At 33.3% G+C, this 27,430-nt stretch overlaps 2 protein-coding genes across 3 annotated transcripts; both read left to right on the top strand.

Annotated features, from left to right (window-relative positions):
* Positions 1-355: 355 nt before the first annotated feature.
* LOC133690259 (uncharacterized) lies at positions 356-1,395 on the top strand. Its single transcript, XM_062110492.1, has one exon. It carries the CDS (start codon positions 505-507, stop codon positions 1,141-1,143), a length of 639 nt encoding a protein of 212 aa, XP_061966476.1. The 5' UTR covers positions 356-504; the 3' UTR covers positions 1,144-1,395.
* A 12,771-nt stretch (positions 1,396-14,166) lies between these two features.
* LOC133687760 (protein NUCLEAR FUSION DEFECTIVE 4-like) lies at positions 14,167-18,271 on the top strand. 2 transcript variants are annotated; one of them, XM_062107069.1, is made up of 4 exons: positions 14,579-14,715; positions 15,026-15,178; positions 16,048-16,955; positions 17,440-18,271. In XM_062107069.1, the coding sequence occupies exons 2-4, from the start codon at positions 15,167-15,169 to the stop codon at positions 17,927-17,929; spliced, it is 1,410 nt and encodes a 469-aa protein (XP_061963053.1). In that variant the 5' UTR covers positions 14,579-14,715; positions 15,026-15,166; the 3' UTR covers positions 17,930-18,271. The 2 variants fall into 2 exon arrangements, with proteins under 2 accessions (XP_061963052.1, XP_061963053.1); XM_062107068.1 differs by lacking the exon at positions 15,026-15,178 and having other exon boundaries at positions 14,167-14,715.
* Positions 18,272-27,430: the final 9,159 nt, after the last annotated feature.

Genomic DNA, 27,430 nt, shown 5'->3' with positions numbered 1-27,430 from the left:
ATTTCTCATTTTCATAAAACTGACATGTCAATTTATTAATGGTAAAATGTAAGAATTATGAATTTTGAATAATTAATATACCATGAAAAAATTCATTATATATATATTTTTATGAAAATTTTAATAAAATGACAATACTCAACCAATTTTAAATTTTATATACAAAGGAAATTCCATAAATACACCAAAATACCCAAACAAAGGAAATCTTAAAAATCCTTATCGACATGTAAATACTTAAACCTCCAAGGACTCCAAAAGAAAACCCAAATTAAAAGATCCCGAACCCCTCAAGATATCGCGAGATATCGAACACCCTACCCCCTTCCCTTCCCTATAAAGATGTCGCTCGAGTAAAGCTAGGTTTGCCAAATCAACTAGCCGAACGCCTCTGACTAGAAAAAAAAAATAAAAAAAAAAATTCCCACTTTCTTTCTCTGCCTAGATTTCCCCTCTCTCTCTCTGTACTTTTAAACCCTAAAAATCAACTCCACCACCACCAAAATGGCGGCCACAGCCACTGGATCTTCTAGAAGAACATCAAGCGGACCAGCTCTCCGCTCAGTCTCTCCTCCCGGCAGATTTCACCAGCACTTAACCAGATCTCCGACGTCTTACGCCTCCTCCACCGCTTTCGCTTCTTCAAGCTCAAGTTTCACCTCTCGCTCATCAACTTTCTTCACCAGATCCGCCTCCCCCACACGTGTCAACATGTACGGACACACCTCACAGTCGTCTTCTCCATCCGTCCGTTTAAATGCCGTATCTCCTAACCGTTCAATCTCCACCGTCAATCCCTCTCGGAGCCATCACCATCAGGTCGTTAAAAAACAGAGCACTCCTAAGCGTACCTGTATGTGCTCACCGACGACTCATCCAGGCTCCTTCCGTTGTAGTCTCCATAAAGGCGTAGGGTTTGGGGGCTCGCCTTCGTCATCCAACTACTCTTCAAACAACAATCGGTTGAATGCGCGCAGATCTGCAATGACAAATTCGCTAGTGAGAATCGGCGGTGTCGAAGGTGATTTGGTGAGGAGAGCTCTTGCTTCTTTGATTCGGCCCTCTTCACACCAGCAACGGAGGCGTTCTGCTTTCCAGCCACGACCAAGCCGACTCTCCGTGATGTCCAAATCTGAGGTTTAATGGGTACTCCGGTCAATTCAAGTGTTTTTTCCTTGAATCACCCGACGAGAGTACTAGACTCAGATTGTGGTGGCGGCGCGTGGGCTTCGGGACGGAATTGATTTTTACGGACTCCGGTGACCGAAACACAAAATCCGACGACATGACTTTTTTTTTTATAGATATAATACACATGGCTGTTGAGTGTATATAGTTATCAAAGCTATATTATTCATCTGCAAAGTTAAGGAGTTTTAAGGACTTCAAATTAAATTTCTAATCACCAAAACTAACTCTGGCAACTTAAACTAATTGAATTCCATTAATCATCAGTGACATCCATCAATTTTCCATCAAGGCCATTTTTTATTTTCCTCTTTAATTTTCTTTATCCTCCATCTCCATTTCCCAGTTGTGTGTGGCTTCTTTTCCGTCTGGTTTCACGTGTTTTCTGTTCATTCCGTTTGTAGGGCTCTGTGTTGTGTGCGTGTTGTGATCCACCCGTTCACCGTGTCCGTTTACGTGGTCTATGTTTCTTCTTGAGAGGTAAGGGGTTCTCTCCTTCTCATTGTGTGTTTTTATTAGCTTATATCTGTTGTTTATATATATATATATATATATTTGCAGGGATACCTCCTTCATGCTCTGCTTGGACGGGAGGACGTTCTTAAGACCGATCAAGGGGAATTTACAGACAGAAATTAATAAAAAAACAAAAACAAAATAAAATGAGGAGGAATGCTCAATGGATGGAAATCACCAGATAATGAAGGCCATTGATTTGGTCACCTCATTGGAGAAATCTAAAACAAATAATTATCATAAAATGAAGAGATTAATGAATTTATGAGGAGGATTAATATTGAGATTATTGCGAGGAAGATATTATCATTTTGGGAAGAGAGAACTTTATATTATATGTAAAACTACATTGAAATTGAGATTTACTGCCCAAGGGATAATTGTGAAAGTTGGGTTTCGGCCAGAACAATAAGTTGATCGTGACACCATGACCGGAAAAAAAAAAAAAAAAAGAGGACAGCAAACATTTGATTTCCGCGGGAATACAGCGAGTAGGTATATAATTTTCGAGTTTATATATCTAGATTAATTTTATAAATTAATAATTATATTAATTTTATAAATTAATAATTATATAAATTTTTAATGGTTGTAAAATTTATAAAATTCAAATTAATAATTTAAAAAAAAACAAATTTAGAACTCACCAGTTAAGTTTTATTCAACCCTTATCATCCTGAAAAAGCAATGCAAGAGAATAAAGGCGAGATAATCCTTATTCGGCTAATTAAATTAGAGGCCGCCCTTATTATTCATTATTTACATAATTACGTCTCACATTACCCTATTTATCACCATTAAAAACCTTTCCATTTAATAGCTCTAGTTGGATTTTGAGTTTATTTTCTAATAATTATAAATTTAAATTCTTTTAGGATTACTTAAAATTTATATAATTATTAACTATAAAAATTATAAATTAGTTAAAATATAAATCCGAATATTTATATTAATAATAAAAAGAAAACCTTTCCATGACCCTGCAGGGGTCTGTACATAACCAAACCCCTTGTTTTTATTGCATTTATCTATTAAATCATGCCTGCATTATTCCTCGAGTCACCAGATTCCATAATTACGTTGACAGAACCATATAATTGAGGTTTGCTTGTATTTAATTTGCTAATTCAGGCTCACAAGTCAGGCTCTGTCTGCAGACATTTTCCTATATATGCTCCTCCTCTTTATCATGTAATCATGAAACCTCCCACGCTCTGCTGCAGCTGGAGATCATCTCACCACTAAGGGACATGGTTTGTAGTTATTGTCTTATATATTTATATTTTGCTCGGGCCTGTTTCAAACCCTTTACCATCTATATATATATGTTTTTTTCCTGGGAGTCACCGAACACCACATCATTACCCACAAGGAGTACTACAGCCTTTTATTTTTATTTCGTATTTACAAGATAAATACAATTATTTAATTAGTTCAAGAGTGATCATTCATCTTAGAGCCTCTCACACGACAAAGGATATTTACAGTGGGACTCTTCGCTATCACCTCCCATTGCATGATCAAGATATACACAAACCGCTTGGACTTTTAGGGATAAAATTATGACACAGACACGTCTCTATTTACAAAATTTAAAAAGATAAAAAAGTTATTTTCGAGGAGTCTCTATCTGTATAGATGACACCCCATACATGCCTATTGAACACCATTTGCAGGACTAGCTAGAAAACAGCTCTTGGGAAAAAGATGAGGCTCTGAAAGGGATGGGTGTGGGTGCAAGGAAGGTATTGGCAGTTTCTGAGTGATTGTCGTTGTCACAAGACTCATTGTAGATGAGAGATCAAGCAAAGAAATGAGATTCCTTCCTGATTTTGAAGTGGGAAATCAAAGAAACATGATATAAAAATACGTATGTGCTTGTAAAACAACTACACTGATCATGTCATCTGATCAAGAAGTCTTTGCAGATGAGGTTCTAACCTGTGATCTTAATCAGGAAGAATAAAAAAACGCAATTAAAGAAGTAGGATCATAGGTCTAGTGAGATGATTATGATGAGGTGATGATGTCAAGTGAAAGAGAATGGAAGACAGATGACAGTGAGAGCTAGGGGGAGAGAGCTTTAAAATGTAAATGTATTTGGCTCTAGGTTTAGTGTTACATTTAGCTCTAATTAATTCTCATCTTAATTGTCGAAAGCTGAAATGGTAATGTTAAAAACTAATACCGCTTCGAAAAATACTTATTCGGTGAGTGAAAATACCGGTAACTGGAAAAATGTACTCATGGTTTCCTCCTTTCCATTATAAAACTTAAAATTAGCCGCGTTGAAGTCTTTTCACATGAATTATTATATATTATTAAATTAATTAAGGATAAATAAACCCCCCCCCCCTTTTTTCTCTTTTCTTAATTTTTTTTCCTTGAATTGATACCAATCATGCAAAATTTTGAGAATTATCATCTGATTTATGAGGATTTCTACTTTTGAATTTTATTTTTTGAATCTTGAATTTTTATTCTTGGTTATTTTATAAAATTTTATTTTTTTTAATTTCATCATTCAATTTTAATTTGAGATATGCGATTTTTTTCAAGTTTAGTTCTTATTTTTTTGATTTCTTTTGGTAAATTGATTTTTCTAATCAATTTCAGTCTTTAATTTCAATTTGGAATATGTGATTTTTTTTCAATTTAATCCTTATTCTTTTGATTTTTTTGTGTTTCTTTTGGTAAATTGATTTTTCTTATCAATTTTAGTCTTGGTTTTTTTGTTAAATTGATTGTTCTTTTCAATTTCACCCTATAATGAATAATAAAATTTATTTTAAATTTTAATCGTAATTATTGTCATTGCAATATTTTTTTATGTTTTTCCAAAAGAATTGTAAAGAAAAAAAATGAAAAACAAAAAAAAATAAAACAAAAAAGTGAAGATAAGAAAAAAAATGATGATAAAAAGACAAGCGTAAAATGATAAAAATACCAAGTATAAAAAGAAAAAATAAAAAAAACTTGTTTTAAATAAGAACTGAAAAATTATAATTTTACCACCGGTACAATGAAACAAAATTAACAAAATCTACAATTATACCATTTCTACATGAAAACACAATTTTCTTTTAATATATATACTAGTTATTTGACCAGTGTTTCGCCGCGAATCAAATAATGTTTTTTGGTAAAAAAATAAGTGTGCAAGTTTTTCAAATGTGTTTTTTTTAAATTTTACTTATAAATAAAAAATCTTATGCGTGAATCTAATTAAATATATCAAGAATTATATGTGCCTATAAATATATAAAAAGTATTAACATGTTTATTTAATTCGCCTCGCTAGAGGTTAAATAATTTTTTTATAACACAATATTAATGCGCAGATGTTACTAGTTTTTTTAACATTGAGAAAAAAAATATAACTATAAATTGAAAAATTGATGCTTATATATAATAATTATATAATAAAATACAATAATAATTATATAGGTGAATAAAAACATTTAAGCAATTTCTTTTTAAAACAACACTATTTTCTTTTAGCAGAAGCACAAATGAAGAGAGTAAAATTTTAGCCGTTTATCTGTTCCATTTATTCGAGGCACCTACAGTGGGCCTCTTCACAGACCGAAACCCTGAAAATGGAAAGAACAAAAGCAGCCCACATGAATGGAAAGAGAGAATATTTAATGGGTTATAGCTGTGAGGGGTCACGCCAGCACCAAGGACCCTTCCATGGATTTAAATATTGCAGAGAGAGAGAGAGAGAGAGAGCCTCTAGCAAGTTAATTTTTAAAGGGACTACAATTCTGCAGAGCATATCTTTAGTCGGCTGGGGCTTAGGCTCTGTAGGTCCATCTCACATGGAAGCTTGCCACCACCATTATATACCTACAGAGACAAAGACCTAATTCTTGATCTCACGAACAAAACCCAGCTTGTAATCTTGTGTGCTTTCCATCAAACTGGGTGCCCAGAGATCTACCGAAAGGGAAGGGATGAGTCAGAAACCCGAATCGCTGACTCAGGTACTTGTGTTTGTTTATAATTTATATGACGAAACAAAAGAGAGACAGTGGAAAAACTGGGAATCGATCTCCCTCGGAGATGATTTTGACATGTGGGCTCCATGATGGGTAGTGGGCCCTTGCTTGTAGTCCTAGGTATTGCTATGGTTGACAGCCCATGTGCATGTACCAGCCTAAGACATGCTGCTGCTGCTGCTGTGATGCTGTTTTTCTCTGTGGGAGGAGAGGATAAGGATTCTACATTTTTTGTGCTTATGCAATACTTTATCTTTAGTTTGACAACCGAAGCTAAATTCTTAACTAGTTGATGTGCTTTGTCTCTTTGCATGACCATTGAGTTCTCGGGATTCTTTTCTCTCTCTCTCTTTTTTAATCTCTAATTTAAAATCTAAACTATGGTGTAATTTAATTAGAGATTTCTAATCCTCCACCTAAACCATGACTTGATCATGTTTTACCTACGATTTTTGTAATTTAAACTATGGTGTAATTTAATTATATTGATATATTTTTAAAGAATATCTTTTAAAAATACATTGTATTATAATACAAAACACATCAAATACAATATGCACTCCTTTTCTACTAAAAAAGCAGCTTATGTTCCAAAGTACATGTGCATAATACAGTTTTTAATTCCTTTTCAATTAAAAAAAAGGCATGTGCATATATAGTTAAGTGGTAGTTTGGCACACTTTCACCGAGGCCAAGGCTGCTTTTTATTTTTTATTTTTTTTATTTAAAGAAGTTTGGCTCCTACTTATTCTAACACCAAATGGCGTCTAATATAATGGCGGCACTCCAAAAAAAAAAAAATTAGAACAGAGAAAAATCTCAACGTCACCTTAAAGGATAACGATGAAGAGGAAAAAAACCCCAGATGTCATCGAAATCAGCCGCTGCCGGTGGCTCATCGCTGTATCATGCTATAGATAATAATAACAGCACATCGTAGCGGGTTTGGCAAGCTAGTAGATAAGGGTGAGCTTCGATTTTAAACTAAAAAATATAACTAAACTAAATTTATTAGTTTTAAAAAAATTAAACCGGAAGCACACCGAAATAATATGCTAAACGCACCATTTACTACTGGACTCGATGGCCTCCTCGACATTTGGCAAAAAAATGATATGATAAATGCACTTACAAGATATATAATCGCTATTAAGGTCATGAAAGAAGGCAGCTGAATCAACAACAACAAATATAACTCCGAATCTATGAATAGCTAACAAAGAGTAGCGCTCGATTACTGCTTCGAGGAGGAGTACTGGGACCGGTTTTTCAAAGAGAATGAAAGACAAAGATTAGGAGAGTAAGAAAGATGAAAAGGAGAGTCATTGATGGTTGGGGGCGTGGCAGCCAGGGTTGTTTGTTTTTTTTCTTTAAAAATATTTTTAAAAAATTTATTTTTTATTTTAAATTAATATTTTTTGATGTTTTTAAATTTTGTTATTTGTTGATATCATAAATAATTTTTTAAAAATAAAAAAATATTTTTTTTAATGTATTTTCGAGCAAACAACACTTTAAAAAACAACTACTATTATACTTTCAAAAACACCTCCTATGATGGGAAGAAAAGAAAATTTAATATTTATACCCTTATCTTTTTTTAACTTGGTTTAGTTCGCTTGAACAATCTGATTTGGTTCGGTTCAATTCAGTTTTGATCTTTTAAAATCGAACCCGAAAAAAGTTTTATGTGGAGGCATGATGAGACCTGCAACGTATAATATCTACGGAAGCAATAGACAAAGTTGGATGCACCAATTATTTGGATGTAGCACATGAGTATATGTTATTGAAAGTGTATTTTTCAAAATATTAATTTTTCTTTTTAATAATCTTGATAAACTCTTATTAAAACTATAAAAAATATCCAAAGCATCGCACAGATAAACGCATTTTAAAAATTATGTGAATTACAATATCAAATGATGCTTAAAAATCTAGCAAGTTATAGCAAAAAAAGATGTGAGGAAAAGAAAGCTCGTGCAATGATATAACTTAAACAATAAACATCAGAAATAAAAAAAGAAAAGAAGTTCTGTCAATAGCAGCAGTTAGGACTTGGGATCGAAGTGGCCTTGAACTCTTGGTGGTAGGCTTGCCGTGAATGGGCCGCGGGAGATCAGCAATTTCTAACTAACCTCCGGGCCAGCTTGATTTTAATATCTACCTCGGGTGGCAGCATGCACCATGTCAATAGTTCTATCCAATTTTATGGGCCAACACCACGATGATTAAACTTGAATGACGGTAAATAGTAGCATCTTGGATTACAGAAAGATGTTCTCCTTTAGTTTAAGTTGAAAAGAAAAGCTGTCAAATCCTCTGTTTTTGCCCTAATTAAGTGGCGTGCAATGCTTGCTTGCAAATGATTGGCATGGTGTCTATATATAAAGTTCTTAAGAACGTAGCTATAAAACTCTACTCCACGAAATAATCCAGCAGTTCTTGACAAGAAGCCTTGCATTTTCTATATATATATATATATATATATATAAAAGAATATTGCATTGGGTGTTGCTGGTTTTTGTGTACCCTCCTGACTGTTATAACTTTTTAGTTATTGGGCTAAACCAGATTTCTGGGGAGGGCTTCGTTAAGCAAATCTATATATGTTCCTTCTGGTTGGGCTTTTGATGAAATTTGTTCTATCCTTCTGATCTTCAATAAAACTATATGCTCCAGGAAAGCATATATTGGACCGATTTTTAGAACATCAAAAAAAGCCAACCAACTGAAATAATGCTCAAGAATATGATCAACATATTCCAAAGTCAGAAGACGTTGGTCGGTGGAAAATCAATTTGCATGGGTTCGTGCTTTGATATACCAGCAACTGGGTGGAGGCCAAAACACCTTTTCGAGAAGAAATGCTCTCTTCATTACTTCTTTTTCGATGCTGTTCGAAATCATAAAACAAAGTAGTAATTTTCTCCCTCAGGTTCTATTTTGGCTGCTAAAACATAATTTTTTCTGTAAACTTTGTCCAAATGTGTTGCATACACACGTAAAGTTATGATGAAGAAAGAAAGAAACAAGCCTTGATATATGATTGCAAAGTAAAATTGACTACATGGAAAGGAGACCTCCATTGTTTTGATCGAAGAGTAATTAATAATGAACAACCGTGCAGGCGAAGCAGAAACTCGGAGCAAGCGGAACATAAGTTTTTGAGTTGTAATAAGAAATATAGCTAGGTCGAACCAATAAAGCCCTAGCTCCACTGCTAGCAAAACTCTCCATTTGAAGAGAGGTTGTGGGTTTCGGTTCTCTAAAGGAGAGTCAACCGTGATTTCCTACACTAAAAAGAAAACAAGAAATGTAGGATCTAAAAAAAGTTTTTGCTACTTAGATAATTCGAAATTTAATTGAAAACGTTTACTACTGCTAATGAACTTGTAACTCAACTTGCCCTCATGTCTCCTCTTCTAGGAGGTCTGAATTTCAAATCTTTTCTTTTCTTTTCAACAACAACAACAACAAAAAAAATCACTTCTACGTATATATGACCTTTATAAATATAAAACCTCCTCATCCATTAGTTTTGATTGATGAACTTATCCAATGACTTAGGGTGGTCGTTTTCTAAATTCTAACCGTAAGGAGAGGAAACAAAGCAGCAAGAGTAAGCACAAGATTTAGGAAGAACCTGATGATATCTGGCTATATCTCTAGTTTCTTGCGTAAAAATTCTCTCTATTTTAAATTTATGGGGGGTGCCTTCCGTTTCTTCCATGTTGAGTGCTCTCGAGGACATGCTCAACCTTTAATTTTCCCTTTAGTTTTGAATATGGTGTCAGCATCATTTGCCATTTCCTTTTGTTTCTTTTTTTGTCCTCTATCTGGCCTACAGATGAGAGTATAAAATTCTAAATAAATATATATGTGCTCAAGAACTATTAGCTTTGATGGAATAACTATTTATGGCCCATAAACTACTCTTAAAAAGTAAAAACCGCCTGGCAGGCAATTATTTCTGCAAATGGGCCTTTCAGGAGGACGAGCGATCAGGAAAATGATTCCATACTATATATATATATATATGATACTGTCAGGAGTCAACAATGGGTTTGGCAAAATAAATAAATAAAAAAAGATGGCAAACGGTGGATAAGGGTCCATAATTAATAACCAAAAAACTGTACATATATAGCTTTATTTGCTAAAATCACTTGCTGCATCCCATATAAGTGAAATAACTGAAGTTAGATTTCATATATCACTCAAGAAATGGAGAGTTTGGTGGAGATGGGTCCTTTCTTGTTCTTTTTTCTCGACATGCTTTCGACTGGAAAAGATTTGCCTTGGAGCATATAAGGAAGCATAACTTGGTGGCATTGCCATAATGGTTGGTGCCCGTTTACTTCATAGTTCTTGACCCCAGAACTTAATTTCCGTAGGAGAAACGCAAGAAATCATCTACAAACACAGAGCACTTGTTTTGTGGGTCCAAGAAAATAACACAGCAACCAGAATTTCTGGCATGGATCAGGGATATATATAACAAAACTTGATGTAGGGTTTTTCTTTTTGGAAATAAGGTTGGGCCTTGCTTATAAATGTTTAGTTTATAGGCACCCACTGTTATAACAACGGTTTTTGAGTGTTCAAACAAGAGAATCCTCAAATCAAGTAATGATAAAGAAAACACTCCAAAAAGGGTGTAAATGTCAGACATTAATCTTTCTAATTAATGTGATGGCCTGCAAGTGACAGTTTATTAATTAATTATTTCATTTTTTATTAGAATGTTATTAAATACGATAATTCACAATATCATAGTTTCTAAAAATCTTCATAAATAATAATTGTCATGTCTGGTTAGCTAGTAAGCATGTCAATTTCAGTTAGAATTACTCATATAACTATTACCATTTTGAAAAACAAATTAAATTTCATCTTATCCAAAATCTCAAGTCATTTAAAACTTTTCGTGTTCACATTTTAGCCGAGATGTTATGGGTTTCCTTTGTCAGCTAGACAATGATAAAGCGGCATTAATTCTAATAGTAATCTGAGGAAGTTTCAAAGTGATCAAAGAGCGTTTTTATTTCTTAGATTATATTAGACTAGATTTTATTTATTTATTTTTATTTTTCAAAAACTAATTGATTGCTATCTATGTCATGTCATTTTCAAAGAATTATTTCAAGTTGTTTGTCTCAATTTATGCCTTTTAGATCGAAAAGCATGTAAAACAATACTTTTTAACATAATTCTCAACCTAAAAAGCAAAAATAAATAAATAAATAAAATAATTAGACAATCAGATTTTGAGTAGGAGAGAGTTTGAAGTGTTTCTCGAGGATGCTGATTAATTAAAAAGAGTAATTCAAGTATTCCAAATATATTATATATAATATATTTTTTTAAAAAATAGCATAATAAGTTAAAAGTTTTAATAAAATAACACCATTTGAAAAAAAAAATTATAAAATAACATATTTTTATCTTATTACCTTCTAAAACTTAATTACTTAACATGTCGAGATTCTTAATTACAACATCAATTAAAATAATAAGTGTCCTCCTCGTATTGAAGAACACATAGACACAACAATTCATTTTTTTTCAAAACCAATGCCCCAACCCTTATCGCTCTAAAAAACATACCATGAACTTAATTTTTGCTATTAAAACACCAGAAAATCAAACTCATCCTAATATTCAAGTATCCTTGAATGTTTTTGTGTTCAAAATCCACCATTGTCTTTGCTGCCTCCACTTCCATCGTTGCCCCAACCTCTTTTCCAGTCCTACAAGCAAGGTAAATATATTACATTGCTATGGATTTGTATTTGGTTTAGTTGAAATAAAATAATTGTTTAGGTTGAATTTATAGTTTATGGTGAATTTAGGGTTTGTTGAATTAATAATAAATTAATTATGAACATCATCAATTAGAGTTGATTTGATATAGTTGAACATGAAAATAAGTTAAATTAATTATGCATTAATTATGTGTTGCATTTAATTTTAGATAAGTTGTCAATTTAAGATTTTTGTGTGAATTATTGAAATCAACTAATAATATAATTATCATGATTTCATGCAATAGAGCATGAATGTGGTGAAATTAGGATGGATTATACTTGCATTGAATTTTTAATAAGTTGATGAGTTTGATATTTTTTTAAATTATTTTAATTTGCTATAAATTTTTGTTTGATTTAATGCAATTGAGAATGGAAATATCAATTAGATTTGATGTCATGAATTATGTTTAATTTTAATCAAATTTGCTTTTATATAAAATTTTGATAATTATTATAATTTGAATGTGTTAATTATTTGTTAAGTTTGCATGAATTCAAATTATCATTCCAAAATGTTTGAGAACCAAAATTATCGTTTCAATAAAAAATAAAACGTTAACCAAAATAAAATTGACAACTTTGCTCGTGAGTAGAACTTCAATAAAAATAATAGTATTTCTAACTTAATTAATTTTTACATAATTAAATAATCAATATGGTTAAGATTGGAAGTTGATACTCCTTTTCTCTCATCAAAATTTTAAAAACTTAAAAAAATTTAAATATGTTATTTTATATTGAAAAAATCCCTACACAAATTGATTACTCGATTGCAAAAATCAATTATAATAATTTTAAAGAATCAGCTTAATTTGAATTCAAAATTTAAAAGATGATTTTCAAAATAAAACGTCAAGTCAAATATATATATATATAGTAAAACAAAGCTTAAATAGAAAAAGCTTGCTTCAAGAATGTAAGAACTAACACTATAATACTCTCATCATTAAATTAAAACAAAAAAGTAATTAATTATGATATTGTGCAAGCTTATAAAGAATATTATAAGGGCTTGATCCGACAAAAACACAAAACTAATAAGTAAAATCTAAGCCACACACGTGTCACCTAAATATTTAGGCTTGGGTGACATATGCCTAACCTAGTCGACCCTAGTTCCTATTTTGGATCTAGACGATCTACCCACGACAAAAAATCCAAGTGGGCCCAGATGACAACATACAAATCACGATGCTCTCTCTGTCTATCCTGAAGAACCTCGCAACTGGAAAGGACCCACGTAACGGCTTTGGTCACATGTCACTCCCAGTATGTCACGTGTGCTGCTCATGCTCCTTCTTCTCTCACGAGTTTTGTGCATCATGTGATATATTTAGTTGTTGTTTTGAGATGAGATATAATCAACATAGTGAAAATAAATAAGTTATTTTTTTTAAACAATGAAAATATATTTATAAATTCTTTTAAAGATAACTTTTTTAAATATTTTTTCTCAATTAAATACATTTTGTTATTTCTGTATTTTTATTATGATATATTAACCAAACATGATCTAACTTTGAAATTTACCTTACTTTGTACTTTTTTTTTCTTAACCTTATTTTAGTTCTAAAATAATTATATATAAAGTATATGTTTGGTAATATTCCGGATAATATTTTTGTTAAAAGTATTTTTTATTTTAAATATATTAATTTTTCTTAGGTTTTTATATTAAAATAATTAAAAAACATTTTAAAAATATTAATTTAATTTTTTTCAAGTGAAAAATATTTTAAGGGATAAATATCTTTAAATGTTTGTTCACATGGTAAGCACATTTGCTTTTAGTTGTTCTGAATTGGAAACTCGAACGAACGGAATTGTTAAAAAAAAAATAAATCTTAAGAGTATGCTAATTTGAAGTGAGAAATAATATTTACACTCTCTTGAATTAGAATAATGACTTTAAAAATTTAAATGGTATATGCAATTGAATAATAGTATTATAATAATATCGAATGATATTATTATTGTTCTGTTTAATAACAGATGATTTATTTAATAATTAATTAAAATAATTTTAATTTTGATATAAAAAAATCAAATTGAGAAATAGAACTTACCATTTTGTTATATTTTTCGATTTATTTCTACCCAAAATCTTCAATTCAATAGAAAATATCCGGTGCTTCCAATGATTTTATCTTTCCAAGCTTCAACTATATATTATAGTGGCCATTCAAAAAACCTGAACTATTACAAAATAAAATAAAATAAAAAATAAGTTTTTGTGGTGGTATTACAAACTGCATGCATTACCATTTAATTAATGTATACAGTGATTCTTAAGCTATATATATATCCATGAAACATTTCATTACACTTGATTAAGAAAATCTTTGGGAATACAGCTAAAATAATGTTTTTAAAAAAATTAATTTTTTTTATATTTTTATATTATTTTGATTTGTTATGTCACTAAAATTTTTTAAAAAATATACAATATAAAATATGTTTTTTTAAATAAAAAATATTTTAAACCATACTTCTAGACAATTGATAAATATATCAATCAATCTAGCAGTTATCTTCAGAGATATGGGTTAATGCACGTGAATCTAACAGCATCCTCAAGACTACACTGCAGTTCATTGTGTTCTGTCCAAAAATTGCTACAGAGAAAACATAATAAAAACCGAAAAGGAAATTCCAGTAGCTATGGAGGAAAGTCATGAACTAGTACAGCTCTTTTTCCAAATGTCAAGTCATTACATTACATTACATGTACAAACAAACTCACCCAAACCCCACTTTAAGACACTCTCTTGTCCTTCTCCCTCCACCCCTCCTCCCCTCTCTCTGTCTCCTGACTTCATAAGCAAAACAGAGAATTAACCCACTACCCTATTCGGCCTCAACACCATTCAACCATGGTGAACCTGAAAGCTGGGACAAGGCCGCCATGGGTTGGACTTGGAGCAGCAGTTTGGGTGCAAATAGCATCAGGGAATGCTTACAATTTCCCTCTTTATTCCCATTCTTTAAAATCTGTTCTGGGATTTAACCAGCACCAGCTTACCATGCTTGGTGTTGCTAATGATGTTGGTGAGAATGTTGGACTCATTCCTGGTATTGCTTGCAACAAGTTCCCTCCTTGGGTGATTCTCTTGATTGGTGCTCTTTCCTGCTTCTTTGGTTATGGTGTTCTTTGGCTTGCTCTTAGCAGTAAAGTACAATCCTTGCCTTATTGGCTGGTGAGTTCTCTGAGCTATTGCTTATTTGTAATGTTTAGAAAGACCTTTTGTGAAAGTAATTGACGCCCATTTTCTGTTTTCATTGAATTAAGATTTTAGAGGTTGAAGGTAGAGTGGTCATTGTTTACATGGTTTAGGGGCTATCAAATTGATGTGATTAATGTTAATTACACCGATCTTGGATTCGTATTGCAATGTTTTTTTAATTACTTTTTTATGATCAATGAGTGGAAAGCTTTTACATTCTAAAGTTGTTTTGGAGAGAATTTTTGATGAACTTAGTGGATATAATTTGGTAAATTTCCAATAGATTTGGCTTTTCCGGTTGCTTGGAAGTGGGAGGAAATGTTCGTGATGCTTGCGGGGGGAAAGCTTAAACGAGACTTAATTACAAGTAAATGGACGATTAAAGAGAACTCCACGCAATCTAATACTATTATGCCGAATCAGGATGAATAGCCTGGTAAGCTTAGAGGGACAGTAAAGAAACTAAATGAAAAGAAATAACCAGGCACCATGAAAAGTATAACACCATTAAAATAATCATACAGTATGGGAGAAAGATAAAGTTTCAATTCTGCAATCATGTCTGGAAATACTAGAAGCACTTCTCGTCATTGATATATGGTTACTGGGTATAAATTATTAACTGCATCATTAAGCAATAAACTTCATCTCAGGAAAGGTTAGAGAATAATGTTTCAGGTGTAATCACGGATGCATAATGTTCAAGGAGGGGAAACCTTGAATTTGCATGGACAAAATGCAAACAATGAATGACCATACATACTTTTTTTGATTGAGAACAAGCATGTACGCACAAGCAAGGATTCCATTTCCTGCTGAAAGAGCACCATCAGGCTGTCCTCTTTTTATGGCTAATGTAAAAATGGTAAAAAATGAGTTCAATACTAGATTTGAACTCACAATCTGCTGCAACTCCACCCCCCCGCACTTCTGTCATTTGAGTTCAAGGTTGTCTACCTTTTTGTCTAGTAAAATCAGCTTCCATATTATTGCTCATGACAGATATGATAAACTACAGTGTTAAAGGATGGCGAATCACTGTTATGCTGTAGAAACTCACAAGTTTTTTTCGTTGTTGTATGCATAGGAGTGAGATTTTCTGCAAATTTGGATATAGTTGCTGCTTCATGTGGTTTACTTTGTGATTTGTGGAAAATATCCTGTACTCAGATACTTTAATGCATGTTTAATTTCTCAAATTCTTCATCATTTTTATTTGGTTGAGTGGCATATATGTTCATTCTTAAAATTTTCCAACAAAAGGACTAAAGTCACATTTTTTGTTTTCACTTCACGATATTGCAGCTATGCCTTGCTCTCTGTGTTGCCACCAATAGTAGTGCTTGGTTGAGCACAGCTGTTCTTGTAACCAACATGAGAAACTTTCCTCTTAGTAGAGGCACTGTTGCTGGTGTTCTTAAAGGTTACGGTGGAATCAGTGCTGCAGTATTTACTGAAATTTATAGTACTCTGCTCCGCAATTCCTCATCTAAGCTTCTGATGTTTCTTGCACTTGGAATTCCTGTTCTGTGTTTCATAGTCATGTATTTTGTAAGAGCTTGTACCCCTGCATCAGGTGAAGACTCTTCAGAACACGCCCATTTTCTTTTCACTCAAGGAGCTCTTATTGTACTCGGCTTATATGTCCTAACAACCACCATATTGAATCACATATTTCATTTCAGTGCTCCGGTATGTAATACCTTTCTTGTTATAATGGTTGTCCTTCTCATGGCTCCATTTGCAATACCCATAAAAATGACATTTCACCGCATGAGAGTCAGTAAACCAGAGATGCATCACCAGCCAGTTGAGACTCCAGACAGTGTGATACAAGAAGACAACGCAGACAAAACCGAACCACTGCTGAAATCATCTTCATCAACAACAGCCCTTGGAAGTTTTCGGGAAAATGTTGAGGCATCTGAGGTGGCTATGCTTCTAGCTGAGGGTGAAGGGGCTGTGAAGAAGAAGAGGAGACCCAAAAGAGGGGAGGATTTCAGATTTACTGAAGCCCTAATAAAGGCTGATTTCTGGCTTCTTTTCTTTGTGTACTTTGTGGGTGTTGGATCTGGGGTAACGGTGCTAAATAATCTGGCCCAGATAGGAATTGCACAAGGCGTGCATGATACTACCATCTTGTTGTCGCTCTTCAGCTTTTGCAATTTTGTGGGGCGTCTTGGTGGGGGTATTGTGTCTGAACATTTTGTCAGGTTACTACACTCTTTCCTTCTTGGCTAATCATTAAGTTCATTACATTGAAGTTTTCCTTCTTGGCTTAGAGCCAGTGACTTTATAAACAAAATATAAAACACAGAAAAACATTTTCATTCTCAAATTGTGTCATGATGGGGCTTAGTTCCAGGAATAATACTGTCACTCCATCTATTGGACATTGCGAGCATCCTCTGAGAATTAAGTTGCATCGGTTTTTCTTCTGTTATATGCTCCAGATATTGATGCTCGTAGACGGAGAAAACATATGCATAAGAAGCATAGCTCATGTTCTGCCAAAATGTCATATGAATGTTTCTTGTCATATTTCCATGAGCTTTTGTCTTTTGCACATCCTAAAATTTCTTTATCAGTCCATTGTAATTGTCTGACTGTCGGTTCCAAAAGAATACAGACTGCACAGGCTACAATATTTTTGTGGTGTTGTATTACTTTGATGTGTTGGACATTTATTCCTTGCAGATCAAAAACAATCCCTCGGACAATATGGATGACGTGCACTCAAGTAATGATGATCATAACGTACCTGTTGTTTGCTTCTGCAATTGATGGTATCCTTTACGCCGCAACAGCATTACTTGGGATCTGCTATGGAGTTCAGTTCTCGATAATGATACCGACTGTCTCTGAGCTTTTCGGCTTGAAGCATTTTGGTTTATTTTACAACTTCATGTCACTAGGAAATCCTCTCGGTGCGTTCCTTTTCTCAGGTCTCCTGGCAGGCTATGTATATGATAACGAGGCAGCAAAGCAGCAGGTACCAAATTTGCTGTCCAATTCAAGCATCTCCTGCTTGGGTCCAAATTGCTTCAGGCTCACCTTCTTGGTTCTGGCTGGTGCCTGCGGTTTGGGCTCCATCTTGAGCATTATTCTAACTATGAGGATAAGGCCTGTCTATGAGATGCTTTATGCTGGGGGTTCTTTCAGGCTTCCTCAAACTTCAAATCACTAACCTGCTCGAAGTGGAATATGATAAGTTGACGCCATGGGAAGCCACTCTCCTGAAGCACATGACATAGTAGATATTCCGGCTATGTAAATTCACTTTTTAAGAATTTGCACAATGCGTTGCAAGTTTGAGTGCCAACCCAGGAAATCAACAGTCATCTAATTCATGTTATAGTAGTTATGATGATAAAGTTTTCCTCTCCATATGACAGCTAAAATGCAATTGAGGAGGATAGTTATCGATGATTGATATCCTGTTTTAGCTAGAAGTATACCGAACAAGGTTCATGTATCCATTATTTTTGGTTCCCTTGAAAATGCACTTCTAAATTTCTTTGATGAATAATTTTGCATTAGTGTAATGGTTCAGCTCAAATCTTTGAGTAGTTTTTTTGAATTAGATAACTGTTGTTCTCGATCTATAATTTAGTTTAGATTGCATGCATTTTTATATAATTAAGTTCATCTTGATCAAAATAAAATCATAACATACATACTAAATAGATATTAAAACTTGCAATGTATATAGTGTATGAGGGGCATACCCCAAGAAATATAAATGCTTGTTACCTGGTCTATTTAACAAAAAATAACAAGAAAAAAAAGCAAAAGCTAAAAAAGAAACTGAAAAAGGACAAAAGTAGATTGTGAAGACAAATAACAGATAAGTCGGTCGACTAGTTAATTACATATGAAACTGTACCAAACAGAATCTCGAAATCAACAAAAGCAATTATATCTCACGACTCTCAAAGGCATCAAATGGACCTGAAAATAGTTGGGATATGAAACTTGGTTCGAGCTCCATCAAACGGGATTGGACCAAATAAAAAATGTCTTTGCAAACATCTTGATGAGATCAATAAATCTTATGGAAGACTTGATTATTTCTCTCACACTAGATGAAGTAAATCAAGGTTGTAAGGGCTAGCCAAGTAAGTAGATGTGTAAATTCTTTTTTCTTTTAAAGTGCTTGGATGCCTACTAAAGTAGATGATGCCATATAAAAGAAGGCCAACCCATAAGGGTCATATTCTTGATAACACCCTAAACTGTAGCAAAGAAAGGACACTGAAAAAATAAATGTTCATGTGTTTCAACTTACAACCCACAAAAGAAACATGTCGAATAGTGAATGATTTGAAAAGCATGTAGTCTATCCATGATGTTGAGACAACCCATAGATACAAGCAATATGATAAAGAGTGTCTCATGATGAAACCTAAAAACCAGAGAAGATGGTGCATATAGTCTATGGGTCTGGAATATTTAAGAACCTCCCATGCCGAGTCAATAGAGAACCTCCCCAATGAGTTACCGTTCCAAACATAATGGTTTGGTAAGGCACTCTTGGGTTAAAAGTAATCGAGTCTATATAGGCTGGAGCTCTAGACTACCCTATGAAAAAACCCAAGTATCCCTCTTAATGATGTTTGAGACCTTAGCATTCCACGACAACCTAATAGAAGTGAGCACCCTAAAAGACATTAGTTTGCATAACCGTTGCCCATCTGGCAATCAATAGTCTAACCCAAAAGAGGTAGTAGTTCCATTACCAATACTGGAGACGAACTTCCTTTTACACCAATCTTTGATGAGTAGAACCTTTCTCCATGACTAAGAGGACATTGAAGGAGGCAGACGTGCCATAAGGATTTGCCTTTGAGCAAAACATTATCGACCTATCCCGACCAAATTGATGATCAATCTGATAGTAGTCGCTACACATGCTTGAGAATAACTGCTTCATTCCAAGTTTGAGCCCCTTTTATTTTGAGGCCATCCTTCTTAAGGGATAACAAACATAGACCCGAACCACCTTAGCCCCTAAGTGGGAGATAGAGCTACTTTTCTAAAGAAAGGCAGCTAAGATATCCTTAATCCTCTTAATAATAGAGCAAGAAAGAATAAACATGGAGGACTAATAAAACTGGATGGAGAAGAGAAATGATTTGATTAGCTGAACATGCCCAACATAAGTAAAAAAAAAAAAGGTCCACAACTTAATCTCGGAGAGAATCCACTTTACTAAAGGCTTACAATCAGAGTGAGTCAGTTTAGTAGATATCAATAGAACCTTAAATTAAAGAGTTTTGTGAGGCCTCTCTAAAAATACCTCTTAAGTTCTCCATAGTCAGGATAAACAGATAAGGGTACAAATGATCACCCTGTAGAAGAACCTTGGAAGATGGGAAGAAACCACAACTCTCTCCATTAAAAAAAATTTATTTTCGTATGAAAACAATTCCAACAACAAAATTGAACAGAAAAATTCAACAATAAAAAGAAAAACAAATATAATGCAAATATATATAAAAAAATAAAAGAAAAATGAAAAATCTTACCTTAATTTTGTTACGAGTGAAGTTGAGTAGAGAAAAAAAGACAAATTCATACAATATGTTAATTAAAAAAAAGAGTAAAACTGAGAAGAGAAAAAAAAAAGAGAGAAGAGAATGACTTACCTGGTAGGAATGAAGGAGAAAAAAGAAGAAGAGAAGGAGTTACGAAGGGGAGAGAGAGAGGGAGAGAGAGAGAGAGAGAGAGAGAGAGAGAGAGAGAGGTTTTGTTTTTTACAAAAAAAAGAAGAGAGAAGAAGAAGAAATACTTGTCTTTTATGAAATTAGGGAATCTGGTCTTTATTTAAGGTTTTTTTATAGAAAGTTTTACCGATGGATAATTAAATATTAATATTTTTGACATTTTCTTTGGTGTTTTTATCTGTAATATTTAGTTGAAAATTTTCAGAACCCCCCAAATGTCACCGATGACTTTTCAATCCATTACTGATTTTGTCTGCAATGAACAATAATTAACAATGTCATTGAGAAGTGAACAATTCCAAAGCTCTCAGGAAAATATCGATGAGCTTAATTTGTCGGTGATTCCATATGTAATAAATATAATGAATAGTGTTATTGAGAAGTGAACAATTTCAAACCTCTCTGGAATAAACCAATAGACTTAATCTGTCAGTGTATTTGTTGGTATTTTATAGTAAGTCGGTAATTCCATCTGTATAAAACAATATATGTGGCCATATTTTATCTATATTCTTTATCTATCCATCATGCAAATACTTAAAATCAAAACAGCATACACAACACAATAATACCAGTTCTGTGTATGATAATAAAATTACAAAAAAATAAATGTTTCCTTATCATGTAATAATAAATGCATGTCATTGTCATTACCCTAAAGATAATTTCATTACACATTCGTGTGTTGTGCAAATTAATCAGAATTATCTTCTTCAATTTCATTTTCGTCATTGTCATCTCCATCATAATCTTCTACATTGGTTCTGTATGTCCGTTAGTTCTCAAAGCATCATTCAATTCCTCAATGTTAACATCAATATCAATAAAAATATTTTTAATAATATAAAAATTTAAATTTTATTTTAAATTAGTAGACAAAGCAACTCGATGTCAATAAATTATTTAATCAAATTTAAAAATATCATCTCCCACTGATACTAAGCTATTCTATTTCAATTTTTCGTGCGCATATGAGAAGCCCATTAAAACCATCTAAAAGGTAAAAAGTCACATGATTAAAGGTTGTTTTCACGGTTGACTTGACTTTGGTTGGGTCATTGATTTTCACTTGTCTTTTAAGTTTTGTGACTTCAATAATTATTTGTGATTTCCTTCGTCTAGATTTCGACTCTTTCTATTAGTTTAGTCGATAAAAATAAACCCTCCAAATTCTTAATTTTGTCTTATTAAACTGCATTATCAACCTTAAATATGCATAAATCCTTGTATAAATTTCTAAACTAGGCATGGTGTATTTACGGTGCCACTACCTTTTCTTTTGTTTGAGAAATAACCCTAATTATTTCTAGTTCTTATAAGTAATTTAAGAAAGTTATTTTATGATCTAATAAAAAAAATAAAATCAGTAATATAAGATTAAATCTCGATATTCCGATATTTTTTAGTGTCATTCCAAGGCAAAGTGAAAAGTAAAAGGAACGTAACAGAGGGGGGCGAGACCCCTGTGTTACCGACCATTGAATTGATGATCTTTCTGCTGGCACTATGCATGATGTAATGCTACAACTTGGGAATTTCCTCGAAGCATCAATGGGACAATAAGCCAAATAAAGAAGACTTTATTATATGTGGAAAATCATGTGATGACGACTGTTGTAATCCAATTTTGAATTAATCAATATTTTTCTGAAAGTTATTTTATTTTTATTATTATTCATAAAAACCCAAAAAAATTAAGAAAAAGTTTAAAATTCAAAAATATATTTTTCTCGAGTCAACCGCATCTTTCCATCAAAACCGAGTCCACCGAGTTAGTACGGGTCAAACCATGTCGACCAGGGTAAAAAATAAGTTAGGGTAAAAAATGAGTTTCATGCCGTTTCGGGTCAAAACCGTCATTTTCGATCAAAACCGAGTCCACCGGATCAATACGGGTCAAACCATGTCGACCAGAGTAAAAAATGGGTTTCAGGCCATTTCGGGTCAAAACCATCATTTTTTGTCAAAACCGATTCCACCCGGTCAATACGGGTCCAACCATGCTGACCGGGATAAAAAATGAATTTCAGGCCATTTTGGGTCAAAACTGTTATTTTTGGTCAAAACCCGGTCCACCAGGTTGATACCCATCAAATTTTTTTTTTAGTGTTTCAATATAATTTTCGGTAATTAAAATTGATTTTTAGCGGTTGAAACGAGTTTTTTCTAATATTAATTTGAGTTTTTAGTTTTATCAATATAAATATTTATTATTATATATAATAAAACAAAATCAATAATATAGAAATTTGTCATATAATAGGCGGGGCAGTTATATCGATGATAGGTAGAGTAGTTGTGGCGATGAAATTTTTCTTTAAAGCAGATACGTGCCACCTGCATTAGATCTTGATGTCCCTCATCAGTGGCTATAAATAGCCAGTGACAATTCACAGGGGGAGAGAAAAGAGAAAAAAAAAAAGAAAAAGATTTGTATAAGTTTTTTTTGCTATACATTCACACTAGTAAGATATTGATTTTTTTAAAAAAAATAATTTGAAAATCCTAAAAATATCTCAACCATTAGATTTAATAGTATTTAGTTCTGGACCTTTGATTTAAAAGGATACAATAGGGCTTACCCCACTAGATTAAAACCCAAATCCATCTCAGCCCTTAAAACAATCGGCCTTTCGATCTTGTTGTACCACGTCACCCGGTGTACCAAGCTCTCGGTATTCCGCGCCACACCAGATCAAAGATCAGCTCATCTGGACCGTCCGATCAACTTGCAAATCAAGCCAATCACAGCCGAAGGATCAGTTCATCCGCGATCCAACGGTTCACAACCTTCAGCTGCACCGGTGCACCATGCTAACTTTCACACCGTAGCAAAATCTCGGAGTCTCTCTCTTCTCTCGCCGACGATTCTCTCTCTCTCATCCGATCTCCAATTTCCGGCTGTTTGAAGCCTCCAAACCACCACGGAAAGGTTACTAGCCTCCTATAAAGCAAAACCCCGGCCGGTTTTAGCGTTTCTGCCTCCCTATCTGGCTGGAAAAAGGCCGCGATTTTTATCGGCCACCCAAAGCTTCAAACCGACGATTCTCCCTCATCAGCCATCAACGACCGTCATCAAAATCCTCTCCCTTAGATATACCAGAATCAACCATTTGTTGGCCGGAAATCTCACCGAAAAAGTTCACTGCCTCCAACAGTAACCGCGCGTGAGCCATACGCGCCACCAGGGGTATTTTTGTAATTTTCCAAGAAATTCAAGGATATTTCAGTCTTTTACCTATACAGTGGCACTCAAGTAATTTTTTGGGGTTTCTAATGGTATTTTTGATATTTATATATATATATAAATACTTGTAAATTTTCTTGCATGTGAAAAAAAAACAAAAAAAAACCAAAAATAAATATAAAAGGAATAACGACGCGGGTCCAACACCCATCTTATCATGTCATCGTTCATGAGGTCCAAAGCCCAATTCTCAAGTATGGTTATACCCATTTCTCAACGACATCAAAATAATTTTTGTTTTATAAATGAATATTGTTTGTCGACACGTCTTTTTTATTTACAGAAAACGACCGATGTCAAAAATTTAAATACCAAATATGGATTATGTCCATTATTTCTTTTGGTAACCTACACGTAATTCTTCTTTTTAGGGACAAACATCAATATTTTAGACGATTCTCCTATTTTTTAGGGACTGATGTTATTTTTTGATGTGTCTCCTATGAATATTGTTTGTCGACACGTCTTTTTTATTTACAAAAAAAAGGACCGATGTCAAAAGTTTAAATATCAAATATGAATTATGTCTATTATTTATTTTTATTCAGACGCAACTCTCATTTTTAAGGTTAAAACGTTAACATTTTAGACGAGTCTTCTATTTTTAAGGATTGATGTCATTTTGACGTGTCTCCTATTTTTAGAAACCGACGTTAACCATTTTTAAAAACAAAATTGCAAATAAACTCAAAATATAATAGCATTTAAATCAAATAAAAAAAACACACAAGTAAGGGTAGCCTTTTTTTTGAAAGGATATTTTAAGAGTGATGACTATCTTCTCTTAATCATAATTAACCAAATATAGAAATCTCTGGGACTAATATCTAATTTGAAATTTTTAATTTCTTCAAGTTACTAGACGACGACTCTAATAAAATTTTTATTTTTTTTAATAAAAAAATCTTTTTGTTAAATAAATAATAAAAATGGAGCCGTCGCCCGATATGATATTGTGTAACGACAACGACGACCAATTCCATCCAAACCACATGGTCGACAGCGTGGAATTGAATTCCAGTGCCATAATAAGGGCTCTTCCTAATATGAACGCGCAACGCCGCTGGTTGTAGGGTACAGTACTGCGCTCTCCTCCTATAAAGAGCAACCCTTCAGTGCACAAAGCCAGCGGTATACAATTTAATTCATCAAGTATTTCAAATGGGTTAAGCAGGTTCTCTATAGTAGTGATAAAGCTGATCTTCATGGTTTTATTACTAGGGTGATGGTGGCATTTGTGTTTGGAGGAAGAGAGAATTGCTCCACTGGAAATACCTTCCCAATTACAACTGCCGGCTTCTTTTCCCCAAGATTGCAGGTGTTCGCCGTCGTTTGGGTGGTTAGAGGAATTTTGGTTGTATACAAATATACAGGCTGGTTTTGTACAGGCTGCTCTTTATACTACAAGACGAATCAACACGCTCGATCTTTCGTTAACAAGGGGTTGGGAATTGGAAGATTTGTGCATATTTCCAATGGAGCAATTCTCTCTTCCTCCAAACACAAATGGCACCGCCACCCTGGTAATAAAACCATGAAGATCAGCTTTATCACTACTACAGAGAACCTGCTTAACCCATTTGAAATACTTTATGAATTAAATTGTATACCACTGGCTTTGTACAAGCTGCTCTTTATACTATAAGACGAATCAACACACTCGATCTTATGATTGTTGTTGCTGTAGTAGCGGATCGATTTAATTTACTGTTGTCTTTTACAATGAAAAAGTTGAGAAAGTGTTCGTTCATGAATTGTATTAAACAGCCCACTTGTATGGCACTGGAATTCAATTCCACGCTATCTACCCTGTGGTTTGGATGGAATTGGTCGTCGTCATCACATGATTTTCCATATGTAATAAAGTCTTCTTTATTTGGCTTATTGTCCCATTGATTCTTCGAGGAAATTCCCAAGTTTTTGCTTTACATCAATATCAATTCAATGGCTGGCAACACACACGACTCTCGTCTCTCTGTTACGTTCCTTTTACTTTTCGCTGTGGTTTTTGAACCCTATCCAAGGTTGATCTGGAGCAAATCTTGGATTGTGGGTCAGGTGAAACTTGAGAAGGTTATTTATCAAGAAATTCTCAAATCCTACCCATGTCAATTCTAACTTGGCAACATCGTCTTTTTATTTGTTAATAATATATTTAAATAAAAATCAAGATTCAAATTAATTTAAATAATATAGTTAAATGAAAATCAAGATTTCAATTAATTTAACTCTTTCTTTCATTTTCTTTTTCAAAACCTTCACCATTCTAATCCTTCTCAGCTATCATGTCTCCCTTCTTTGATATTGTTATCAAATAGCAAAAGTGCAAATAATCATGCTCTAGGAGATATCAAAATTATCCTACAAATCAACAATTCCATTCATATAGGATTTTAAATTTTCTTGTTTCAAGATTTGTTAGATTAGTGTTGGATTTGTTATTGGACGGTATGAAACATTAGTTTAGTCGAAACTTGAACCGATTCATAATAAAAAATTTTAAAAAGCATTCACTGTGGCTATTAAAAGCACGTTTGTCTTTGTATTTTTTTAAAAATAAAAACAGAGAGACCAATTTGCGAACAAGCTATTATAATACAACCCACAGGTTGATTGATCAAACCCTGACACCAAGATCTGGGGACTGCTGAAGAACACCTTGAAAAATCTTGCATTTTACTCTTACTTTTTACAAGAGACAGAAGAACTGGTCATCGCGCGCGACGTGTTCGCTTCGGCCGAAAATAATGCAGTGGCTGTCAGTCTTGTTAGTGGTTGTGGAAAATTACACGCTAAGACCAAGAAGAAGGTTGCTGCATTCATTCATCGCTTGACCTGATGATGGCTCGATGGGCCACCTGCTAAGACAAAAGAAAAGAAAGCTGTTAAGTGTTAACAGTGGTCAAAATTGCCAGCCACGATGTGCCCGCAAGCTTTTTTCCTCCTATGGAAACACATTTTACTATCTTGGCGTTTATAAACGGATGATTGCGTGTTCTTCGTCATGTGTATCAAGAACCCAGTAAAATCATCTAAAAAGTCTACTGAAAAAAAGATGGTTTAGATTTCCTCAGCTGACTTCGAGTCAAGGCAATTTTATATAATTAAGTTCATACTAAATAGATATTAAAACTTGCAATGTAGAGCAAAACAAAATGCTAACATGCTAAAATTTTAAACCCTCCAAGTTCTGAAAGGGTCCTTTCATTCATTGAAGTTCCAAAAGGATGCAAGTCCACCAAAACATTAGAAATATATGAGAGGCTTGGGGATCATGAACCCAATGATGAGTAATCTATTTGGCCTTTCAATTTAATATTTTTAAATAATTGCCCTTCCTCAAACAAAGTTATAATGCTGTAAATTATGATGGTATTTAAAAGTGTATTATAGATTATTTTTTAAAATATTTTTTATTTAAAATTATATTATAATAATATATATATTTTATATTTTTTATATTAGCATATCAAAATAATCTAAAAATACCAAAAATACTTTCTTTCTTTATTGTTTCTCGTAAAATGCTCCATATATAATCCTTATAATGTGCATATCTCTAATTATATTTCTGAAAAATTGGATTTCAATAAATATATATAGTAATAACAACAACTAAAACATATTTGATATTCACTATTTAAAAAAATAGTTATTATGGATTGCGTTGTTTATTTTGAACAATGATTCTTTTTCATCATCAAACTTTTAATAT

Source organism: Populus nigra, chromosome 3 (assembly GCF_951802175.1).
Source record: "Populus nigra chromosome 3, ddPopNigr1.1, whole genome shotgun sequence".
NCBI classification, from domain to species: domain Eukaryota; kingdom Viridiplantae; phylum Streptophyta; class Magnoliopsida; order Malpighiales; family Salicaceae; genus Populus; species Populus nigra.
Note: the sequence above shows the minus strand (reverse complement) of the source record. Positions and strands in the feature narration are given on the sequence as shown.